Raw genomic sequence first — 20,059 nt, 5'->3', positions numbered from 1 at the left:
ATGTATTTGTTCGTGAACAAACCGATTTTAGAACTTAACCCACTCAAGTATGCAAACGGGTACGCATACTTAAAGTTTCGGATTTGGTCTGGGTTCGCCAGTATACAAACGGGTATGCATACTGTCGTACGTGACCAAACTCAGTTGAATTCTCAGACTTGAACTTTTCAGCGGGTACGCATACGGGTATGCATACTAAGTTCTCGGACTTCAACTATCAAACCAGTTGCAGGATACCTGAAACTGCTCAATTGTGCTTTGGAATTTTTTAATACATTCTCTTATATGTTTATTCTGTAGTCTGCTCTGCAATTTCTAAATTGATCCTAAAAATGTGCTATGTTCGTGTCCAGGTTCTAGCATGCAATATGATATTCCTCGGTGTAGTAACCTTTCTCCCCTTTCCAATATGCCAAATCATTCTCTACTATATTTCTTGGTTTTTCTCCACAACTGCAAGTCCCATGTTCTCAATGTTTTCCACAGCTGCATTATCTGTTGTTACAAATTTGTCATCTGAAACACATGAAGATGGCTTGCTTTCTCAAGCTTTGGAAGTGGTTGCCGAAACTTTGAATACAACTACTACTGGACTAGATTTAGTTTCAAAAGGTGTCGGAAAACTACGAGTAGATGCTAGGTCACGGCTATCTGATGCCATTATTGCTTAGGTTACATATTTATTGTTTATATGGTCTTTTTCTATCTTGTAATCGTTGCTTTGATACCCTATGTTAAGGGTGAGGCTCTGGTTGTGGGGAGACTTAATGGAATCACTTCAATAACAGATGTAATTCCCTCCCTTATTAGACAGTTCGTGACAACTATTAGGCACTTAATGACTATGGTCAAGGTTGCATTTCTTCTGGTAATTGAGCTTGGGGTTTTTCCTTTGATGTGCAGTTATTACGAGACCAGGAGTATTTTGTTCATGATGTTCTAAGTATGTATAGATTCTGAAAGGTTTTTCCCAGTTTTTTTTTACTGGGCGGTGGATAAGTGATGAACTAAACCGGTTTCTATGTAGTTTCTTTTTCTGAAAGCTTCAATTTCAATTTAGTGTAATTTACCAACTAGTGACGGCTCCAATACAGTCAAAATTTATCCCGAACATCTTGGAGAGAGTTGGAACTATATAATTTGTATCTCTAATTCGAAAGAAGAAACTGGATTTCTATAAGAGAGTTAAAACCACAATTTTCTATCAGAGTAAGCCCAACTCATTAAAAAAACTTAACCAGAACAGTTAACCTAACTGACTAGGAAGGGCAGGTTTGGTATGAATCAGATAAACTCAGTGGACGGGTTATATTGAGTCAGACTCGCACATGGTTGATACCTTGTTGCAGAGTTGGACAAAATGCACCCCTTTTCCCCGAATAGTCAATTTACTTGACCTTTGCTCTTCCTAATTTGTGAGAGTATTCCACAATTGTGTTCCCACTTCTTTTTTTAAGCTACAAAACAAAAATCTTTTTTCTTGAGCATTTTTATTTCTTTTCACCTTGTCCTGGGTGTAAATGACTTCAAAGAAAAATAAAGTGTAAAGGAGATTAGCCATTTAAAAATAATTCTATAGTAGGTTTATTTTATTTTTTCACTCTCTTTCTTCTTAGTATCACGCCCAACTTTTGCTCGAGGCGGGAGTTGTCTCTGTAAAATCTCATTACTTTTTCCCTCCCGATCTCCGGATTCTCCAAATTAGGATTTCCTTCTTCACTCTAAATAATCATCTTCTAGGGTTTAATCAATCCTTCAAATTACTCAAATTCATTTAGGGTTTGTCAAGGGGGGTCTTGATTTTGTTCTAATTGTAATGATAAACCTTAAATGGGAGTATTCTTTCTTAGGGTTTCGTTCAGATTGAAGATTCAAACACGAATTTCTGAAGATTTGTCACCATGGGTGCCTTAACTATCAATAACCGTAAGCGTGGTAACGATTATCTCAACTTAAATTCTGCCGTAAATTCTTTTCAATCTCCAATTTCTCCAAGTTCTGTTATTGATTTTCAAGTATTGAAAAAACCTAGGTTTTCATCTATGCAAATTACTAGTTCAGAGACCTCTCTTGTTGTTGTTGAAACTAAAACAAATATAGCTTCTAGAGTTCGTAGATATCCCGAACCTAGTAAGCGTTTCGGTAGAGCAGTACATGCCCCTGTTCGTAAACCTAGGGTTTTATCATCATTGTCGTGGAGTATAGGTAGAGATACTGAAATGGGGAATTTTTTGAGTCACTTAGAAGAGGCGAAGAGAAAAGTGTGGGGTTCGGGTAAGAAGAAGAAGGAGGAGAGGGAGGTGGATATAGTTAAGGATGATTTGAATGTTGATGAAGTAGAGGTAATAGAGGATGGAGTTGTTCAAGTAGTAGATGGAAGGTCAGTGATTTCTGAACAGAAACAACAACCTATTGAAACTAGTGGACATAAATATTTGTTTGAGAAATATGAAGAATTCGCTAATAATCCTGTTGGGTCGTCTTCGATGGTGTCGGATGTGAGCAATCAGGAACCAAAAGTTGATGAGACTGGTAAAATGTTGGAAGCTTTGTATGTGGATCGAGATTCGGAATATGCGGGCGTGCCTGTGCACAAAACGCTTTACAAATCAGCAGAGAAAAGGAATGCTAAGTTGGAATCTTTGGGATTTCAAATTGATTTAGCGAACAAAAGATTATCAGGTTTCCCAAGACCTTCAAAGAAAACTGAAGAGGTAAAATGTGTTTTTGAATTACTCTTTTGTGAATTGCGCTTCAGTCATTGGTTTTATCATTGCGATACTCATTATCATTGTTTTTTCTTTAAATGCCAATGGTATTTAGGATGTAGTTGAAGGACTTTTTACACCTCTTACAGATGAGGAGGATAGGGAAGTTGATGCTGCCTTTTCATCATTAAAAAGGTATAACTAGTTTGAATTTATGGAACTCCAGTTAGTGGCTCTAGTAAATAGCATTTATTTGCGGAATAAGAGTTCCTAACTTAGTCGTTATATTACAGGCGGAAAGTTCTGGTGGCACATGAGAATTCTAATATTGAGATTACTGGGGAACTTCTACGATGCTTGACACCAGGTGGTTGGTTGAATGATGAGGTAAGTCAGTGACCACTGATCAGTTTCGATTGTATTCTATTTCTTCTTAGAAAAAGTGAAAAAAAACTAAAGAAGGAAAAAGAAGACTGTGTTCCATGGCTGTAACTATCTTTAGGATGATAAAGATAGTCTCTGAAGGTCATTATATGAAATTAGACGTCAAAGGTATTATGTTATGTATCAGAGAAGGTTACTAAGCATCACATTGACAAACTTAATTGATGGCCACTTTAATGGAATTTTATAAGGAGATGATCAAAGGGCTAATTCTTGTATTTAAATGACCCTTCTTACACTAATACCAGTTTTGAAAAGCATTATCATGGGCCGTTTTTAAACACCGCTATTAACTCCCACTCACTCAGTTGGCTAATTTGGAAAAGCTTTGTTACCTAGTTTTCACATGTCTTAGAAGCTGCTTTATGCTACAAGGCACTGATATTAACAATTCGAATTTCTCCTCGATATGCATATCTTTTCTTTTTTTTGTAGGTCATAAATGTTTATCTGGAATTACTGAAGGAGCGGGAGAGGCGAGTACCAAAAAAGTTTCTGAAATGCCATTTCTTCAACACATTCTTTTATAAGAAGGTATGAGTTGTGCACTGATATACCCTCCAGATGTTGTTAGCGCCAAGTTTGCCCATTAGGCCTGTTACTTCTGCTACTATCTGGACTTTGTGTGTTTTAAATATAAAAAGTGATGCTTTCTTTCTTGATGTTAAGTACCACTTTTTTGATCACATACCTTGAGAAGTATTCCTGCTCCATGTATTTGCTTACAAATATTTTTCTTTGTCAAAAAAAAAATCGTATATAGAAATTGTGAAGGTTAGGTTATCCTCATCATGATTTGTTCCTCTTCACTAGTGTCTAGGTTTTATGATGACTTCAATTTTGTAAGAGTTCTCTTTATTGACAATGAGCTCTTGTTTCCCTGCTTTTCTGTTATCCTCCAATGTCCCAATTCAGTTGGCTAGTGGGAGGACAGGATATGACTACAAAGCCGTCAAGAGGTGGACTACCCAAAGGAAGATCGGATACGGTCTTATTGAGTGTGACAAAGTATACTGTTTTCCTCACTTCTCTCCGAATACTATTTTGATTATTGATGAACTTGTTCTATGTCACAGGTTTTGTAAGTGTAATGACTTATTAATGCTCTGCAGATATTTGTCCCCATACATCAACAAATACACTGGTGCTTAGCAGTGATCAATAAGAAGGAAGAGAAGCTCCAATATCTTGATTCTCTTAAAGGCGTCGATACTGAAGTCTTGGAAAATCTGGTATGTTTGGCAGCAATTGTGACATTTTTCTGTTCTTTTAAAATGTGGGGCAACTTGTACTCCAGCAAGTTCCAATTTTGTTTTATGTTCTATTATCAAGTACTTTTGGCACATCTTGGATAAAAAAATAGTTCAATCATTTTTATTGTACTTCAGCAGGATTCCATTCAATTTCATAACTAGTCTTAATTGAAAGTTTTAATACCTTCAGCGTGGTCAATGTTATTGCTGGTCAGGCTAGGTATTTCGTGGACGAAGTAAAGGATAAGAGTGGAAAAGATATTGATGTGAGCTCTTGGACACGTGAATATGTTAAACATCTTCCTGAACAACAAAATGGGTATGTGGTTTCTTCTGATAAAAAATGCAATATTCCTGCGGAAAGTTGTAAAGGAATGTCTTCTTTAGTAGTTTTAACTTTTTAGTAGCGAAATGACTTAACAAGACAGGTGTGTTAAGAAGTTACGAACATTAGGAAGAGTTTTCAAAACATTTCACAAGGCAATTCATCTATTAGAACAGCACACTTAAAATCTTTAAAAATGCTATTGTGCTCTTAGAAGCCTCTTTTTGTTTGTGCATTCATAATTGACAAGAGTTAAGGTGTGGCAACTAACGTCATCCCCTAATTTGTTGATATCTTAATTGTGCTTTCCGTTTTATTTACATGGGGTTTATTCAACAGGTGGGATTGTGGAATGTTCATGATTAAATACTCCGATTTTTACAGCAGAGGTCTTGGGCTTCGTTTTAGTCAGGTAAGTTACATCACTGGATAAACATATAACGGTTGTTAACGTTCTTACTTTATTATAATCTTTTGTGTTATATTTATTACCAAAATCCCAGCGTGCAGTTACTAAGACTGTGTAGGTGGTTGGTAAGTCGGCAGCATACTGATGCAAAGCCAAACCGCAACGGCTTTGCATACTGATGCATACTGATACAGTTTTTACATTGGAAGATGATAAGGCCAAACTGCAACGGCTTTCCCGTGAATTCCTCATGAACACCCTTCTATTATGTATCCTATTCCTAATTGTTTGGAAGGCTACTTGTCAAACATGTCTCGGATGTGTAGTTACTTTTTAAAACTAACCTAGGCAACCCTCATCTAGGTTCCCTAGTTGATGTAGAAGTATGTCTCATTGAAAATAGTGAAATTGGGCACTTTTTACCAACTGTTGTGTAGAATACTGCTGCTATTTTAAGCAGTTCTGAATTTTGGCTTGGTAAGCGCCACTTGATTAAGATCATAACAAAGTAATAGAAAGATCTGCAATAGAATCGACCTTCAGCGTACACTGAAAAAATAGGTACCGTATAATCACTATCAGGCTTCAGTTGCATATGATATGAGAGCTTAAGAAATGACGCCATGGGGTGTATTACATCTGTTCTTTTGTTCTCTGTGTACTTGTGACTTGTCGTGGCATTGCTGCTTACCTATTTCCGAGAGAGCATGCCAAACATGGGATGCTAATCGTTTTAAACATCCAAACACTGTCTTGTCTGAGAAATACAACTGTAAAAAGTTTTATTGAGCTTGTTTTCTCCTTTATTGAGTTTTCTATTTATGGAATTTTATGTAATAAATTCAGATGTTGGTGGGTTAGTGAGTATGAGTTTCTTATAATGATCTATCCTCAACTTTGCAGGAGCACATGCCCTACTTCCGGCGTAGGACAGCCAGTGAAATTTTGAGGTTGAAAGCTGATTGAAATATGAGACATCAGCTGACCGAATAATATACGAGGCTACTCAATATTAAACTGTACTTGCTGCTGCAGATAAACAATGCAAGTAAAATATAAGGATGCTGCTTCTATTTTTGTGTTTGGCTAGCCTATTTTTGTGGTCAAGACGAGAATGATATAATTAATGACGCAGTAGGCTGCATTTCGAGCTGTATGTAAAACAAATGAAATGAGACCTACATGCCACTGACATTTAGGTTACAAGTTCTCAATTTTGTTTGGTTTTGGAGTTAATTATTAGATTTGCTGCTTATTGCAAGCCTTTTGTAGACAACTGGGTATTATAATGACAAATTATGCTTTGGATTTTTCCAAGTTTCTATAGCATTTACCTTGACCAGTTATTTGCTTAAGAACATTTCCATATGGGTGTTGGACTTTTTTTATTTTATCTGGAATATATATGGAATACGAACGCATTGGCCACCTGTGACCTAAAAAATGAAGATTTTCGCATTTGCTCAAAACTATGGCAATGTCACTTGTCAGCTCCTTTTTTGCGATACAAAGAGAATCTCATGCATCATGGGAGATGTGAGAATCAACTGATGTTGGACTTTTGTAACCCGGTGAATTAAGAAGCAACTAATAGCACAAAAGTTGACTTTTGCATCGTGATATAATGAGAATCAACCAATGCCGTGGGAGCATGGTTCGCCATATCAGGTATCGGTGTCCTATCCGGTATCTTGAAAGATATTTAATGAAATAATGTTTATAATTAGTATTATTTAGCTGATGAATTAGCAAAATTCAGCGAGAAGTTTAATATTTCGGGAGTCTGGTTGGATAGTCCACCAACAGTTATCCAGAGTCGGTTGTTATTATTTGGTTTCTGCATAAAAATAAAATAAAATATTAGTATTATTTAGCATATTTTATCGATCGGCTTTACCAACTGATACAGGAAATATAGATAAAGCATGCATTTTGGATCAGTGTCGACAGATACTGATACGACAACTTATGATCGGCAGAGACGGCAAGCCATCGAAGTTGAGCTTTTATACTGCATATATTTCTGGTTTTAGGTTCACTAAGTTCTTAGTCATTGACCAATTCCGCAGTTATAAGAAAAACAACCTTGCTCAACTCCATTAAGATACTCACTTATTGTAAACATTATACAAGGCTTTGTTTTGTCGGATAAATGCACCCGCCAACAACATGAAGCAACAAAAAGAAAACAAAATAAGAGAAAAGGAACGATGGACCATATAAGCTAACTAGTGATTTAACCTAAGTTGGCAACATGTTCTTAACCCTTTAGACAGATTACTCTAGGAATACAAAAGAATATGACGAATCACAAACGAGGTAATTCTTATCCTAGGAATACAAAAGAATATGGCGAATCACAAACGAGGCAATTCGAATAGTCTGTACACTAGACTCCCATGAGAGCTCTACAATGAGATTCCCAGTGTTCCTTTGCTTGACGAACTCTCTCTTTTCTTTCCGTTTGAAGCCGTTCGGTCCAGTAATCAGGACAGCTGCAGAGATTAACCGAAATAATTTAAAGGTTGTGTTTCAAATGGAATTAGAACCGAGTGCGGTAGTGCGTTCGCAGTAACGGCATATATATGAAGCGTACCTTCTACTTAATAAGATATTAAGTTCTTCCAAGTGCACAGCACCTTCGAATACTCCTTCCTGTAATCCCATTTCAAATTTTTTGCATCATATAAACATGCGGCTTCCCCAAGTAACGTTTAACCTTAATTCGACATAGCATGAAATGTGGCAATGGGACAATTTGGAACAGAAACATAATTTACCTCTCGGCACAGTGGGCATTTGGCTTTCGGATCCGCCGCTTTAAGTCCATCCACTATTGTAACTGACGAGGCAGAGCAAGCACACATGTGACAGAATATATGACTGCACGTAAGAGAAACCACATCGAATACAGTGTCCTGATACAAGCATAATCCAACTATTTTGGTCAGTGTGTAGTGGATTTGATTGGTAATAACCAGTCTCAAATGAGCATCGATAAAATCTTGATTCTCTTTGTAGAATACTTGATATCACTTTACAATCACTTACAGAAATGATGGGATCCTAATTTGCAATGATGACAAAAACGTAAAATGTCGTGCACAGATTGTCGCATAAACAGTTTTATTTTCATTTTGAATGGTGGGAATCTGAGAAAAAATAGACCAATGAACTCACCAAGCATATGGAACACGTCAAGTCGATATCAAGTTTGACAGAATCAAACAAGGAAAAAGAGAGCGATGGCTTCCCACCATCAAAAGTGACCAAACATTCTTCAAAAAATCCGGGTAGATTCCTCATGTCTTTCTTGGTTTCCTTCAAGTTAATGTGAAAGGCAATTAGCTCACATAGCCATGGAGATTGAAGGATCTCAGTATGCATACTCTGCGCTTGTGATTTAAATGCCTGCCCTTGCTTTGAGTAATGAATCTGAATAAAGACAATAAACAAACCAAATAAGAAATCGTCACCTGAACAATTACATGGTTCATTTCACCCATAAAAGACACTTACCTTGTCATACTTTTTAAGAATTTTCCGTATGGCAATGGCGTTGATCATTGCATAAGTAACCAACTCTTTGCCTTCTTCAACCATAGCAACATGATTCCCTTTCACAAGTTTTCTCTTAATCCATGTAAAATACTTTTTGAAACCCGAAGATAGATGAACTTGCAGTAATTTCTGTGCACGCCGGTTGAAACAACCCACAATTGCAGACATCTCATCGTGGAGAGATGGAAAGAATGTCCCATCACAAACTACAGAATCAAAACATTCATTAAAAACCCCAATTAGAAGTACTAATAATAATAACTCAGTAAAAAGAATGAGATCAAAGAACGTTACTCAGAAAAGTCTCCGAGTTCACAATTGATCCCAAACATCAAATAGGTGCTACGAGCGAGTCTTTTTTTAGACTGCAGATGATGTTTTCACACTAAAGTGATCAAGCGAATTGGAATATTGACATCTCAAAAACATCTAACAAGTTATAGAAATGACGTGCGTCTTTTGCGCTCCGGATCCTCGGATTATTCTCAAATACATACAAATCCAAGAGTATCCACAAATAATACCAGTCCCAGATATTGAATCAAAGGTATGTTTAATTCAGAGTTATATATTACTTACCAGAGCAATGGTTAGGACAATGAGAAATTGATTGTTGTTTTCTGTCATCATTTTCATGAGTCTGAGATGGGAATTGTCTCCTTCTACATTTTTTAAAGATCTTTTTGTGTTTCTTAAATTGAACCCCGGGCAAATCTTTCTCCAGTTCTTTCATGTATTCTTGATATCTCTTACAAAACTTCATTTCTGTTTTCTCTCTCAAATTGCTTTTGTTCTTGTTTTCTTTTCCTTTTGAGAAAAATTCCAAATGATATTGGGTTAATATAATGAAGAGTGATGCTACAGTGGACCTGGAGAGTATAATAAAATAATCTTCCTTACGTTTGATCCACCATTGATTTTGAGGATATCTCAAATCTGCGAGCTAAACCGATGGTTAGAGATTGAGGTGGACTTAAATTCGATGTGGATCATTTTAGGATTACGTTAGTTTTCTTGTTTTAGGTATTGTCAAAAAAAAAGAAGATTTGCTTTCCGTATGCATTGCAGGTCAGATGGATAGATAACGGATATCTATTGTCTTCATTACTTGTCACGTCGAGGGTGAGTTAGGGACACGTATGTCAATTTGACGAAGCATACTTTATGGCCGCTTGTTTCTGTCGACATGTGATCTCAGAAAAAAATCAAGTGAACTCGTGACGACCCCCAAAGCATGCTTTGAATAACTGTATACACCCATAACTGTAAACATCTGCTTTATTCAGATGGCCGATTCAAAATTTTATGTACAAAGATGAGACCAAACATTGCAGCAGCCACCATCATCCTCCGGTAACCATATGGTAGTCGACTACAACTCAAATACCTCAACACTAAACCCAGACGCAGCAGCACCTTGCCACTCATAGTTCACATTAAATAGCCTTGAGGCCATTCTTGAGCAGCTGCTACCTTCACATGGATTAGCAGGTCAAGTCTAGACGCATCAAAATAGAAAAGAAAAGAGAACAGTCACTGTTCATACAAATGGAAGAATATTGTGAGCCAAACTAGGAAAATCTCCGTTAACCTACGTGGTTACCATTACAGTGTCAATACATATACAAACACTGGGTGCTTAATGTCAATCTAGATGGATGTTATTGAACTCAACTACTCTCCCATCTTGATTATCTTTATCAAGCTTGACCCTCTTACATCTATCCTAGGATAGGCAGCCTTGTACTCCCTTTTGAAGAATACACTTTATACAAATATTCATACAGAAAACAAATACAGGAAATTGGTTGGAGTTTTGACCAACTAATCTACAAATACAACACACCCATTGCACCAGATCTCACCATGTATATTGAGGCTTCAAAAGTCCCAAACTTGTCAAAAATGAGGCTTCAAAAGTCTCAAACTTGTCAAAAATGAGGCTTCAAAAGTCCCAGACCTGTTAACAACCCTAAAGCACAGATCTGCAGCAGTGTGCTTCGTCAAGATTTCAGCCATCATCTATCCACATTTTCAGCCATCATCTATCCACATTTCAGTAACCTGTCGGACCATAACAGAGCGAACATTATGGATTAAAGTTATGTACAACACAGATGCAATTCGAATCAGCTTTGTCATCATTTTGCACAAGAAAATAGTATCCCACCTTCAAACTACAGTTTAAGCGCCCTTTGAAATTCATAAATAACATCCATGGATCATGGTGATGCATGACTAAAAAATTCCTAAGATGGAATGTTTCTCCTCTTATTTTTCCACAACTTGGGTTAAATGTTGTTGATTCTCATTAACCACATATATGGTAGGTTCTTATCAACGTTTGTCAATCATAAGGGAATAGCAAGTTTGCATTTGCTCCAGTCATCGAGTGCATATGCTAATGTCTAGGTATTTGGGCAAGTTCTTATCAATGATTGTCAATCATACGGGAAAAGCAAATTCGCATCTGCTCCTGTCATTAAGTGCATAAACCAATGTCTATAGGATTTAACGGGAAATTAACTGTATCCGGGGCAAAAACTGGCAGTTGCAAAAACTGGCAGTTGCAAAAACTGGCAGTTGCAAAAACAATGAAGTCTATAACTATCATTTTTTTAGTACTGTGATTATCATAGCAGAAAACTTACTGAAATAAACACATCGGAACTCGATTAGTACAACACATCAATGAAGCTTTTTTCTACAAATTTGTCGTGCCCAAAACACTGCACGAACATAGTGGAATACCTGAACAATTTCTTCAAGTAAATCTTGATCTATATAAATCTTAGGATCTCAGGTAGTGGCTATAGAACATTTGTTTATCTTTATTGACCATGTGGTCCATCTCCTCTAATGGTCCTTGCAGCTTAGAGATACAGCTTACAAGTTACAATCACGAATAGATTGAAAGATATAACTATGGTTTATCATGACAAATTTAGCTGATTTGTAGGCACTGTTAGGTTCATCACTATCAGGTACCATGTCAGAGAACAACGACCTTACCGATGTTACATAACTTAAGACTGCAGATATTTAAATAGAACAACACCAAGATGTTGTCACAAAATTAGGCATCCAAATTACCCTAGATATTCAGCTTAGGACTGGATTTTAAAATGTGACTATCATAAAATAAAGCATATGTTTTTGAGGTGTACGCACTCAGTACGCCTTAAAAGCAAACACTGACAAGGAAATCTAGTTACCGATATGATAGCAATCTTCATGCTTACTTGGGAAAGCGCAGAAGGCCCCCTAACTAAGTAAATACTAGCCAAAGGTAGTGCTTTAGGCGTTTCCCTTCTCTCAGCTACCGCTAGGCGCTAGCTAATACAAATCAGAACATCCAAAAGAAACACAATGTATCCTACTGCTGACTATGTCCTTGACCTTATGGTGTCTCTACTCTCTAGTGCTACATGCTTAAGTACCTCACAAACACATGAAAAGCACATACTGCTATTAAAGACCTCAAAAGCATGCGACAATAAGGAGCTGCAAGTATGCGTTAACCTGAAAGCCTAATACAATCTCTAAGGTGAGACACTATTTCGGACTTGATACATCACAGAAAATTGCCTAAAACAAGTAAATCACACAAATCTAATGATATTGAATTACCTGAAGCAATTCCAAGCAACGCTTATGTCAATGCCTAACTATCTGATGCGGAGGAACTATCGGTGTCTGAATCTGGATGATGCATATGAAGACAAGTAAAAAATGGATCAGGCAGATAAACTCAGATTAATCAAAAATATAAAATACATGGTGATAAACTTGTCTAGCTATAGAGGATAGACAAATTTACCACTTGAAGAGGATCCAGAGTCGCTGCTAGAGCTACTAGAGCTACTTGATCTAGTTGCAGCCTCCTCTCGCCTCTCTTCTTGAACAGGAGATGAAGAAGACATATCTTTTTCATTTATATCAAGAGCTGTAGATTGCAAGTATAATACAAAAATACTATTAGATCTTAACCAATTCAACAAGACAAACAGGAGAATTAGAGGTGATCCTTAATACTTTGCTACTGTTACCTGTTTCTTTATCCTTTGGCGGCTCTACCGTCGGAGGATCAGGCTTCTACAGAATGAACCAACAGATCAAAAATCTCGTACCGGTAAAAAGAAATAGAAAAATGAATAAATAATAGCGCCTAGAATATTACCGTTTCCTCAACTATCTGCTCAGATTCTTTTATGGGTTGAACAGAATTTTCAGCTTTTCTCTTCTTACCCAAACCCTTTCTGTAATTAGTTACAAAGCGATCCAGCTCCCACAAAGTTTCTGTATCCACACTATCGATGTCCACTTCAATTTCATCGTCATTGTGGAGCAGCGATGAATTTCTATTTTTAATAATTTGGACAACATTATCAAGCTTATCCAAAGGCAAACTCTGTAGGTTAGTACTAAGTCTCTGCTTCTCCTCATAAGTCATTTCTCTTTTGTTGATATCACTTGCCTTAGGCTTCTTTGGAGCTGAAATTCGACCTGCACCAACAGCATCTGAAGGTTTCAATTGGGTATTAACAGGAACTACAGGCGATTCTGATCTATCGAAGTTCCTTTTCGTTTCCGGAGGATGAGGTGGAGAAAAACTTCTTTTCCCAATAGATTTAGATTTAGGAACACCTACTTCATGATCAATTATAGACTTTGGTTTACGATTAAGTTCAGCCTGTATGCCCACCCATTTGTCTTCAAATATCTTCAACAACTCTTCAGCCATGATATGAACATCTTGCCCTTTCCTATTATATGTCATTGCGTTATCAAATGTCAATTTCACATCTTCGGCAAATTCACTAGGAGATTTATATCCATTCTTGTTCAATTTGTTTTTCACCGTTCCTAAATCCATTGGTTTCTTAATAATCACATAATAATCACGTAAACCAAGACCTTTAACATCAACTGGTGTATTGAATACCCATCCGTGTTTGTGTTTCATCAATTTCGCAAGCAAATCACTACAATTCTTAAAAACTTTACTAGAATTGTTGTCCAACCCAAACCCTCCATTTCCTTCTCCACTTCTCTTCTTACCACTATTCAATTTCGCTTTCTTGTTAGTTTCTTTTTGTGCATTATTATCAGTTAATTGACTATCCTCCATCGAGGAAACACTCAGTCGAGGTAATGGTGCTTTAAATTTCTCTCTTTTCACACTACCACCACCACCACTATTATCAGCGACATAATTACTCGAAAGCTGTGAATTACTATAATTATTACTAGCACTAGAAAGTTGTGATTCTTTAGCTTCTAACTTCTTAACCAAATTACGTACCTGATCAAGTTCAGTAATTAGTTTCCTCCGAATCTCTCTTAATTCCTGTTTCAATTTCGTAGAAACATTAATAATAACACGGTTTTCTAACTGCAACGGAAACGTATAAATTGAAGGAGGAGCAGTATCAGCACCACCACGAGAACTGAGTTGCCGGCGGTTCAGATTAGATGAATCGTCTGAAGCTGCTGCATCGAAACGAGATAACTGAGGCGGTTGCTGATTATTTTTTTCTAGGGTTTTTTTAGATGAAGAAGATGTAGGTTGACGAAGGTTCTTACTAGATATTTTGTTGTTGTTCTGTGATTTTCTTGAGTATACTTTACTTGATCTATCACCTCCGCTTCCTCGATTCAACGATTTTGATGCCATTTATAGTCACCAGAACTGAATTGAATTGGGTAAAATTTACCACAAAGAAGCAAAGATCCGAAAGAAAAGTATGAATTCAAGACCTGAAAGGGATCTAGAAAAAGAGAGAGAGCTACTGGAGTGTGTGATGCTTTGAGATTCCACCGGTGGTGGTGAGAGTGGTGGTGGTGGTGGTGTGGACGAGTGAAGAAAGTCTTCCGAGTTTCAGCTGAAGGAATGAACACGGAAAGGGATAGGTTTCGGGAGATTTTAGATGAACGTTTTTTTTGGGGCACATGAAAATTTTGAAGGGGAGTACTCTTTTTCATATTGGTAAGGTCATTAGGAAGTAAAATTCGACATCCCTTATCCACTGGGTTAATCTCCAAAATGTTTTTTTTTATCGGTAAAAGAATTTGGTGATGGCGAGTTTTGAACTCAGATCACTGGTATCATTACCCAGTGATTTTACCATTGTTTTTATGTTATGTTATTTATTTTAGACGAGAATAAGGAAGCTACCGAAAATAAGGCTGAGATGATGAACTAGAGAATCAAATTCCCATTGAGATAACTGAAGTAGTTCTAAATGAAGAAGAAATGGTTTCCAAAGAAGTGAAGGACTTAAGCTTGGAAGAGAAAGGGCAGAGTGCTGGAGGTTTTGAAAATGTATGTTTCATATACTATTTATCTTCTTTAATTTTAGTTTTTCAGACTCTCCTTAGACTTTTTTTATTTCTTTTTATTTGAACTTATTACGCCAAGCACAGTGGTTGGTGATTTCGCTACGCTATAGATTAATTGTAGCGAAATGGAACTACTATGGTCTTCCATATCGCTTTGGAATAACGATATCCCTTAGCTACTGTATAAAGTTGATCAGATCTGATGAGTTTTGTAGCATACGTAAATCACATGAAGATTGAGTATCCGTTTGTTGTTTCACTTTACAGAAACTATTTCGTTTTTGGCTTTCACTATTTTACGTTAATATTTCTTTTTTTCACCTTTTTTTTGGGAAATTTGTTGGTTAGTCCAAGGCCTATATAGTTATGTATTATCGTGTCCAGCCGGATTATATACTTATGTTATGGTCCATAATTGTTTAAAACAAGGAAATGACCACCGTACCCTACTACTGATACGTGTGAAGCAACCTTTTCTTCACTTCTCAACTACACCACCTGCAAAACAAAAACTAAAAGATTTTCAGAAAAACGAAACCACTGAAATCCATTTCCCATTAGATTATCAAGTGATCCAATCGAAGAATCACAAAAACTAAAACCCTATTATGTTTTCAGACAAAAAAAAATCCAAATCATAAAAACCTAGATTCTAAATTTCAGAAAAAGCAAAACTAATTCTACAAAAATTAATTTCATATCTAGGTCAGAAAATTGGAGAAGATGAGAAGTATCGGTACAAAGATTCAAGAAGAATAAGTAATAGAGGAAGATATAGTATTGATTCTTGGTCAGAAGAAGGTGATTTTGAAGATCATCAAGACGAAAAACCAAAATACGTGAACATAAAAACCAATAAAGGAGTATCAGCATCGAAGAAGAAAGGTATGCGAATGTGTGTTCTATTTCAGTTTTCTTTGTAATTTTTGTTTATGAGACAATGATCCACCAGTACATATTTCGCATACTGGTGAAAATCATGAGAAAGTTATATGCATTTTTTTGGGGGGTTTCTAAGACGATGATCCACCAGTACAAAACTCATATACTGGTGAAAAAAATTTATGCCAGAGAAATATATGAAAAGGTAGCATGCAACTTGTTATTTTTGCTTCCAAAGACCATGATCCACCAGTATATATCTTCCATACTGATGAAAAAAATTTATGCTAGAATATAATCAGTATGTTGCTTGTTATTTTTGGTTTATGAGACAATGATCCATCAATACATATCTCCCATACCGATGAAATAGGCATTAGATTACTTTCACTTATGATTATACATCTGTTAGACAATATGAATTTTGAGTACATATATCCATACTGAAGAAAAGAAAACAAACTATGTTTATGCTTATATATATGATTGTGTGTGTTTTAGACACTATTTATTGACAGTACATAACTTCCATACTGATTAAATAACTACTATTATGCTTCCATATATGATTGTAGGTGTGTTATGAACTATAAATTTGCATTACATAATTCTCATACTAATTAAACAACCTTGTTTATGCTTTCAATATGATTGTATGTTTGTTAGACAGTATGAATTTGAGTACGTATCTCCCATACCGAAAAACTATGTTTATACTTTCATTTATGATTCTTTATGCTTACATATATGATTCGATCGAAGGCGTCGAGAAAAATAATGATGCTAATAAGGTTTTGAAACAATTTGGTGCTTACATTGATGTATAAATGGTGAAGGATAATGATAAAATTAGGCTAGAGAAAGGTAATATGAGGAACAAACACTATGATAAAGGTCCCTTTTAATCATGTTTACGGTACCAAAGGATCTAAGATTGCTAAAGCGACTAGAAATATTCCCGGTATTGAAAACCCATGTTTGTGCTTACTTATATAATTGTGTGTTTTAGTTACAATAATTTTCCATTACACAACACTCATACTGATAAAAAACCCATGTTTATGCTTACATATATGAGTGTGCGTGTTTTATACATTATGATTACAATACATAAATGCTATACTGAAACAAAACTACTTAATTGTGCAGGTAAGGTTGTCACGAAATTCAGTAGAAAGTTATATAGATGTGGTCTAATTGTATTACATACTCATTCTGACATGAAACCAATTTTTACAATATATTCCAACAGGTAGTGGTGTCGGGAGCCATAATTTAGTAGTGGTGCTGGTGGTCTTGGTGTTGGTAGCATTGTAGTGGACGATCTAGTTCTATGTTTAATTTTTCTCTTTGTCTGCCTTCGATTCTTATTTTTTGTTTTAACCATGAACCCTTGATGTATATTTTAATTGTTAGTGTACCATAAGTAATACAATGAACAATACTAATTTTAATTTTTTCTCTTTGTCTATCTTCAATTCTTCTTTTTTGTTTTAATCATGTATCCTTGATGTATATTTTAATTGTTAGTATGCAATAAATAATACAATGAACAATGCTAATTTATTCGATGATTCTGAAGATTTTGATTCCATTAGCGTGTTAGGGCTAACAACAATGAAAACTAGGTCCATTTTTACAATATGATCCTACAATACATGTATATTGTACTGAAAGTACATATTGGTCGTACTTTAAAAAAAACTATGTCAAATTTGATATTATGAAATGTCATATACATGGTTAAACTAAAGAAAACTAGATCGATATCAACTGACAGTTTATATTGGCTACACAAAAGAAAATTGATTATCAAATGTCAATACACATTGGCTATATTGAAAAAGTTAATCAATTTTAATAGATATTTAGCACCTGTTATTGACATACAGATACTTTTATATATATTACATGCAGAAACAGTATATCAAGAATGCAACAATTCACAATGAGTTAAAGTAAATAACGATCGTAAGTTTTAGATATTTCGATGTCTTCCTTCATATCTACTTGGATCTCCACTATTCCTTTTGCCACTAGTAATTAGTAACTCAACATCATTCTGAATTAGTTTGCAAATGCGCGGAGTGGCGCTTCCGAGGTTCACAAGCTTTTACCTGTGGCTAGATGTGCATCTTTTAGGTGGAACTTCCGGGGGGATATGTGGTTGATTTTCCCTTGTGTATCTTTCAATGCCCAAATAAGCAACCAAAAAGGGTATGTCGAGACTTCAATAATGGATTTCAGCTGCAATATCGAGTACATATCCACTACAATGCTTACAAATTTTAGTACATATCTGCCACAATGCTTACAAATAGAGTATGTATCCGCTGAACTGCTTACAAATTCGAGTACATATCTATTGTACTGCTTATCGATACCAACACCTGCAACGATTCACTGAATTCATAAGTCAGTTTGTCAGTATTCAAGATACATGTTCAAAATATATATGACAGCATAAACTCAAAATAAAAAATCAAACTTACAAACGCTCCAATACATTGGAAAGAAAATGACGTACTGTTGGATAATGCCCAAATCAACTGAGCAAATATGATAATTAATTTGAAACAAAAAAGATGAATCACTTATGATTCATAGCAAAAACTTGAAGAACTACCTAGCCTGAAATTATGATAATCTCGTCAATCTAAGAAGATGAAACATGAATGCAACTTAAGAAAAAATAAACATCAAAATAACCATATGAGATAATATAACGAATGAAAAAAAACAACTACAAATGATATAAATACATATTAACAAAGAAGAACTCAAATAAACTGAAAACATTATAAAAAATTAATGAGTGAGTGGGCGATACCCCCTCAAACTCTTGTAAACAACAAATGGTAGTCTCTATAATGATACATAACATAAAGGTCCACGACAATACTCACGAAAACAAAAATAAACAGCTATAAATGATGCAAAAGCAAAAAAAACAAGGACAAAAATCACGGTACAAACAATATGTACTGATTAAACGGTGTCAACTGAAGTACGAAACCGCTTCAATGAATCTAAGGTAACACCAGAATAGTTATTCCATCCTGCAAAGTCCGTATACACGCAGCTCATGTAACTAACTTGAAACGCAACACGAATCCATCCAAAACAAAAATAAAAGCAAAAACGAATACACAAAAGATACCCATTCATTAGACTATCAAACTAATACTTATATTTTCGTATAAAGTGCACACATATATACACAGATTCAAGATGTTACACATGTTATCCATACACAACAGCCGTATTATACTCAGTACATTATGTATGTACTCCGTGGTCATACAATTAAAAACAACAAGAAAATCATGATTTTTACAAAAATAAAAAGACAATCAACTGAAAAGGTAAAGTAGGCTGAAATTCACAATCTACCCAATCAAAAATATCATCAAGTACAAGAATAGATACCGAATCATTATATTATCAAACTAATATTTATCTTCATACAAAGCACACAAACAAATACACAAATATGGATGCTACGATCTGATAGATACACAACAACCATATTATATTCAGTACATCATATATCTACAGAAAAATCACATTATCTTCAGTACACCATACATGTATTGCTGAATCTTACAATCACAAATCTACAAACAAACTCTAAAAACTCAGATATATATTAACAATTTGTAAGTAGTAGATCTAACATTCAGTTTTCATTAAGAACACCAAAATAAACTAATTATACAAATAAAATAACTATTGAATGAAAAAGAATAGATCGGAAAATCAAAACCCTAAAAAAAGTAAAAAAGAAACTAAAAAAAGAATCTCACAATCGTTTTGGGTGTTCGAGATGATCAAAATGAAGAAGATAAAGATGAGATCTATGGGAAAATCTTGCTTGATGATACTTGATCAATCGATGAAAGACATTTTTTTGGATTTTCGTCTCCATTGCCAGAGCTCTTCTTCCGGACAGAAACAAAGAGAGAAAATGAAGAACATAAATTACGATTTAGCAAAAAATGAAAGATACGGTTTTACTTTATCTAGGGAAGCATGGGTATTTTAAAATTACGTATAACTGGTCATGCACGTGTACATGACCTGGAATTAAAAACTTGGGTCCAATATATTTTTCTTTTGAAGGACGGACCTGCCA

The 20,059-nt window shown here is 35.4% G+C and overlaps 3 protein-coding genes across 3 annotated transcripts; 1 reads left to right on the top strand and 2 right to left on the bottom strand.

Annotated features, from left to right (window-relative positions):
* Positions 1 to 1,591: 1,591 nt before the first annotated feature.
* On the top strand, positions 1,592 to 6,465 carry LOC113357546 (ubiquitin-like-specific protease ESD4). Its single transcript, XM_026600986.1, has 9 exons — positions 1,592 to 2,714; positions 2,824 to 2,903; positions 3,002 to 3,095; positions 3,588 to 3,686; positions 4,068 to 4,160; positions 4,265 to 4,384; positions 4,621 to 4,724; positions 5,070 to 5,142; positions 6,043 to 6,465. Exons 1-9 carry the CDS (start codon positions 1,902 to 1,904, stop codon positions 6,103 to 6,105), a joined length of 1,539 nt encoding a protein of 512 aa, XP_026456771.1. The 5' UTR covers positions 1,592 to 1,901; the 3' UTR covers positions 6,106 to 6,465.
* Positions 6,466 to 7,208: 743 nt separating this feature from the next.
* On the bottom strand, positions 7,209 to 9,502 carry LOC113357545 (probable E3 ubiquitin-protein ligase BAH1-like 1). Its single transcript, XM_026600985.1, has 6 exons — positions 9,280 to 9,502; positions 8,659 to 8,906; positions 8,320 to 8,574; positions 7,920 to 8,057; positions 7,736 to 7,794; positions 7,209 to 7,634 (listed from the first exon to the last, which is right to left on the bottom strand). The coding sequence occupies exons 1-6, from the start codon at positions 9,461 to 9,463 to the stop codon at positions 7,529 to 7,531; spliced, it is 990 nt and encodes a 329-aa protein (XP_026456770.1). The 5' UTR covers positions 9,464 to 9,502; the 3' UTR covers positions 7,209 to 7,528.
* Positions 9,503 to 10,259: 757 nt separating this feature from the next.
* LOC113357544 (transcription factor GTE4-like) lies at positions 10,260 to 14,615 on the bottom strand. The gene is made up of 5 exons (XM_026600984.1): positions 12,881 to 14,615; positions 12,750 to 12,795; positions 12,521 to 12,646; positions 12,331 to 12,402; positions 10,260 to 10,764 (listed from the first exon to the last, which is right to left on the bottom strand). Exons 1-4 carry the CDS (start codon positions 14,375 to 14,377, stop codon positions 12,365 to 12,367), a joined length of 1,707 nt encoding a protein of 568 aa, XP_026456769.1. The 5' UTR covers positions 14,378 to 14,615; the 3' UTR covers positions 10,260 to 10,764; positions 12,331 to 12,364.
* Positions 14,616 to 20,059: the final 5,444 nt, after the last annotated feature.

This window comes from Papaver somniferum, chromosome 3 (assembly GCF_003573695.1).
Source record: "Papaver somniferum cultivar HN1 chromosome 3, ASM357369v1, whole genome shotgun sequence".
NCBI classification, from domain to species: Eukaryota; Viridiplantae; Streptophyta; class Magnoliopsida; order Ranunculales; family Papaveraceae; genus Papaver; species Papaver somniferum.
The sequence above is the reverse complement of the archived record's forward strand: the minus strand, read 5'-3'. Positions and strand labels throughout refer to the sequence as shown.

Coding starts and splice junctions, on each gene's coding strand:
- LOC113357546 (XM_026600986.1), top strand. CDS start 1,902: ATGGGTGCCTTAACTATCAATAACCGTAAGCGTGGTAACGATTATCTC. Junction 2,715..2,823: donor CTTCAAAGAAAACTGAAGAG/GTAAAATGTGTT, acceptor AATGGTATTTAG/GATGTAGTTGAAGGACTTTT. Junction 2,904..3,001: donor GCCTTTTCATCATTAAAAAG/GTATAACTAGTT, acceptor GTTATATTACAG/GCGGAAAGTTCTGGTGGCAC.
- LOC113357545 (XM_026600985.1), bottom strand. CDS start 9,463: ATGAAGTTTTGTAAGAGATATCAAGAATACATGAAAGAACTGGAGAAA. Junction 8,575..8,658: donor TTCTTAAAAAGTATGACAAG/GTAAGTGTCTTT, acceptor GTCTTTATTCAG/ATTCATTACTCAAAGCAAGG. Junction 7,795..7,919: donor AATGCCCACTGTGCCGAGAG/GTAAATTATGTT, acceptor ATGGGATTACAG/GAAGGAGTATTCGAAGGTGC.
- LOC113357544 (XM_026600984.1), bottom strand. CDS start 14,377: ATGGCATCAAAATCGTTGAATCGAGGAAGCGGAGGTGATAGATCAAGT. Junction 12,647..12,749: donor GCCAAAGGATAAAGAAACAG/GTAACAGTAGCA, acceptor TGCAATCTACAG/CTCTTGATATAAATGAAAAA. Junction 12,403..12,520: donor CTCTGGATCCTCTTCAAGTG/GTAAATTTGTCT, acceptor TGCATCATCCAG/ATTCAGACACCGATAGTTCC.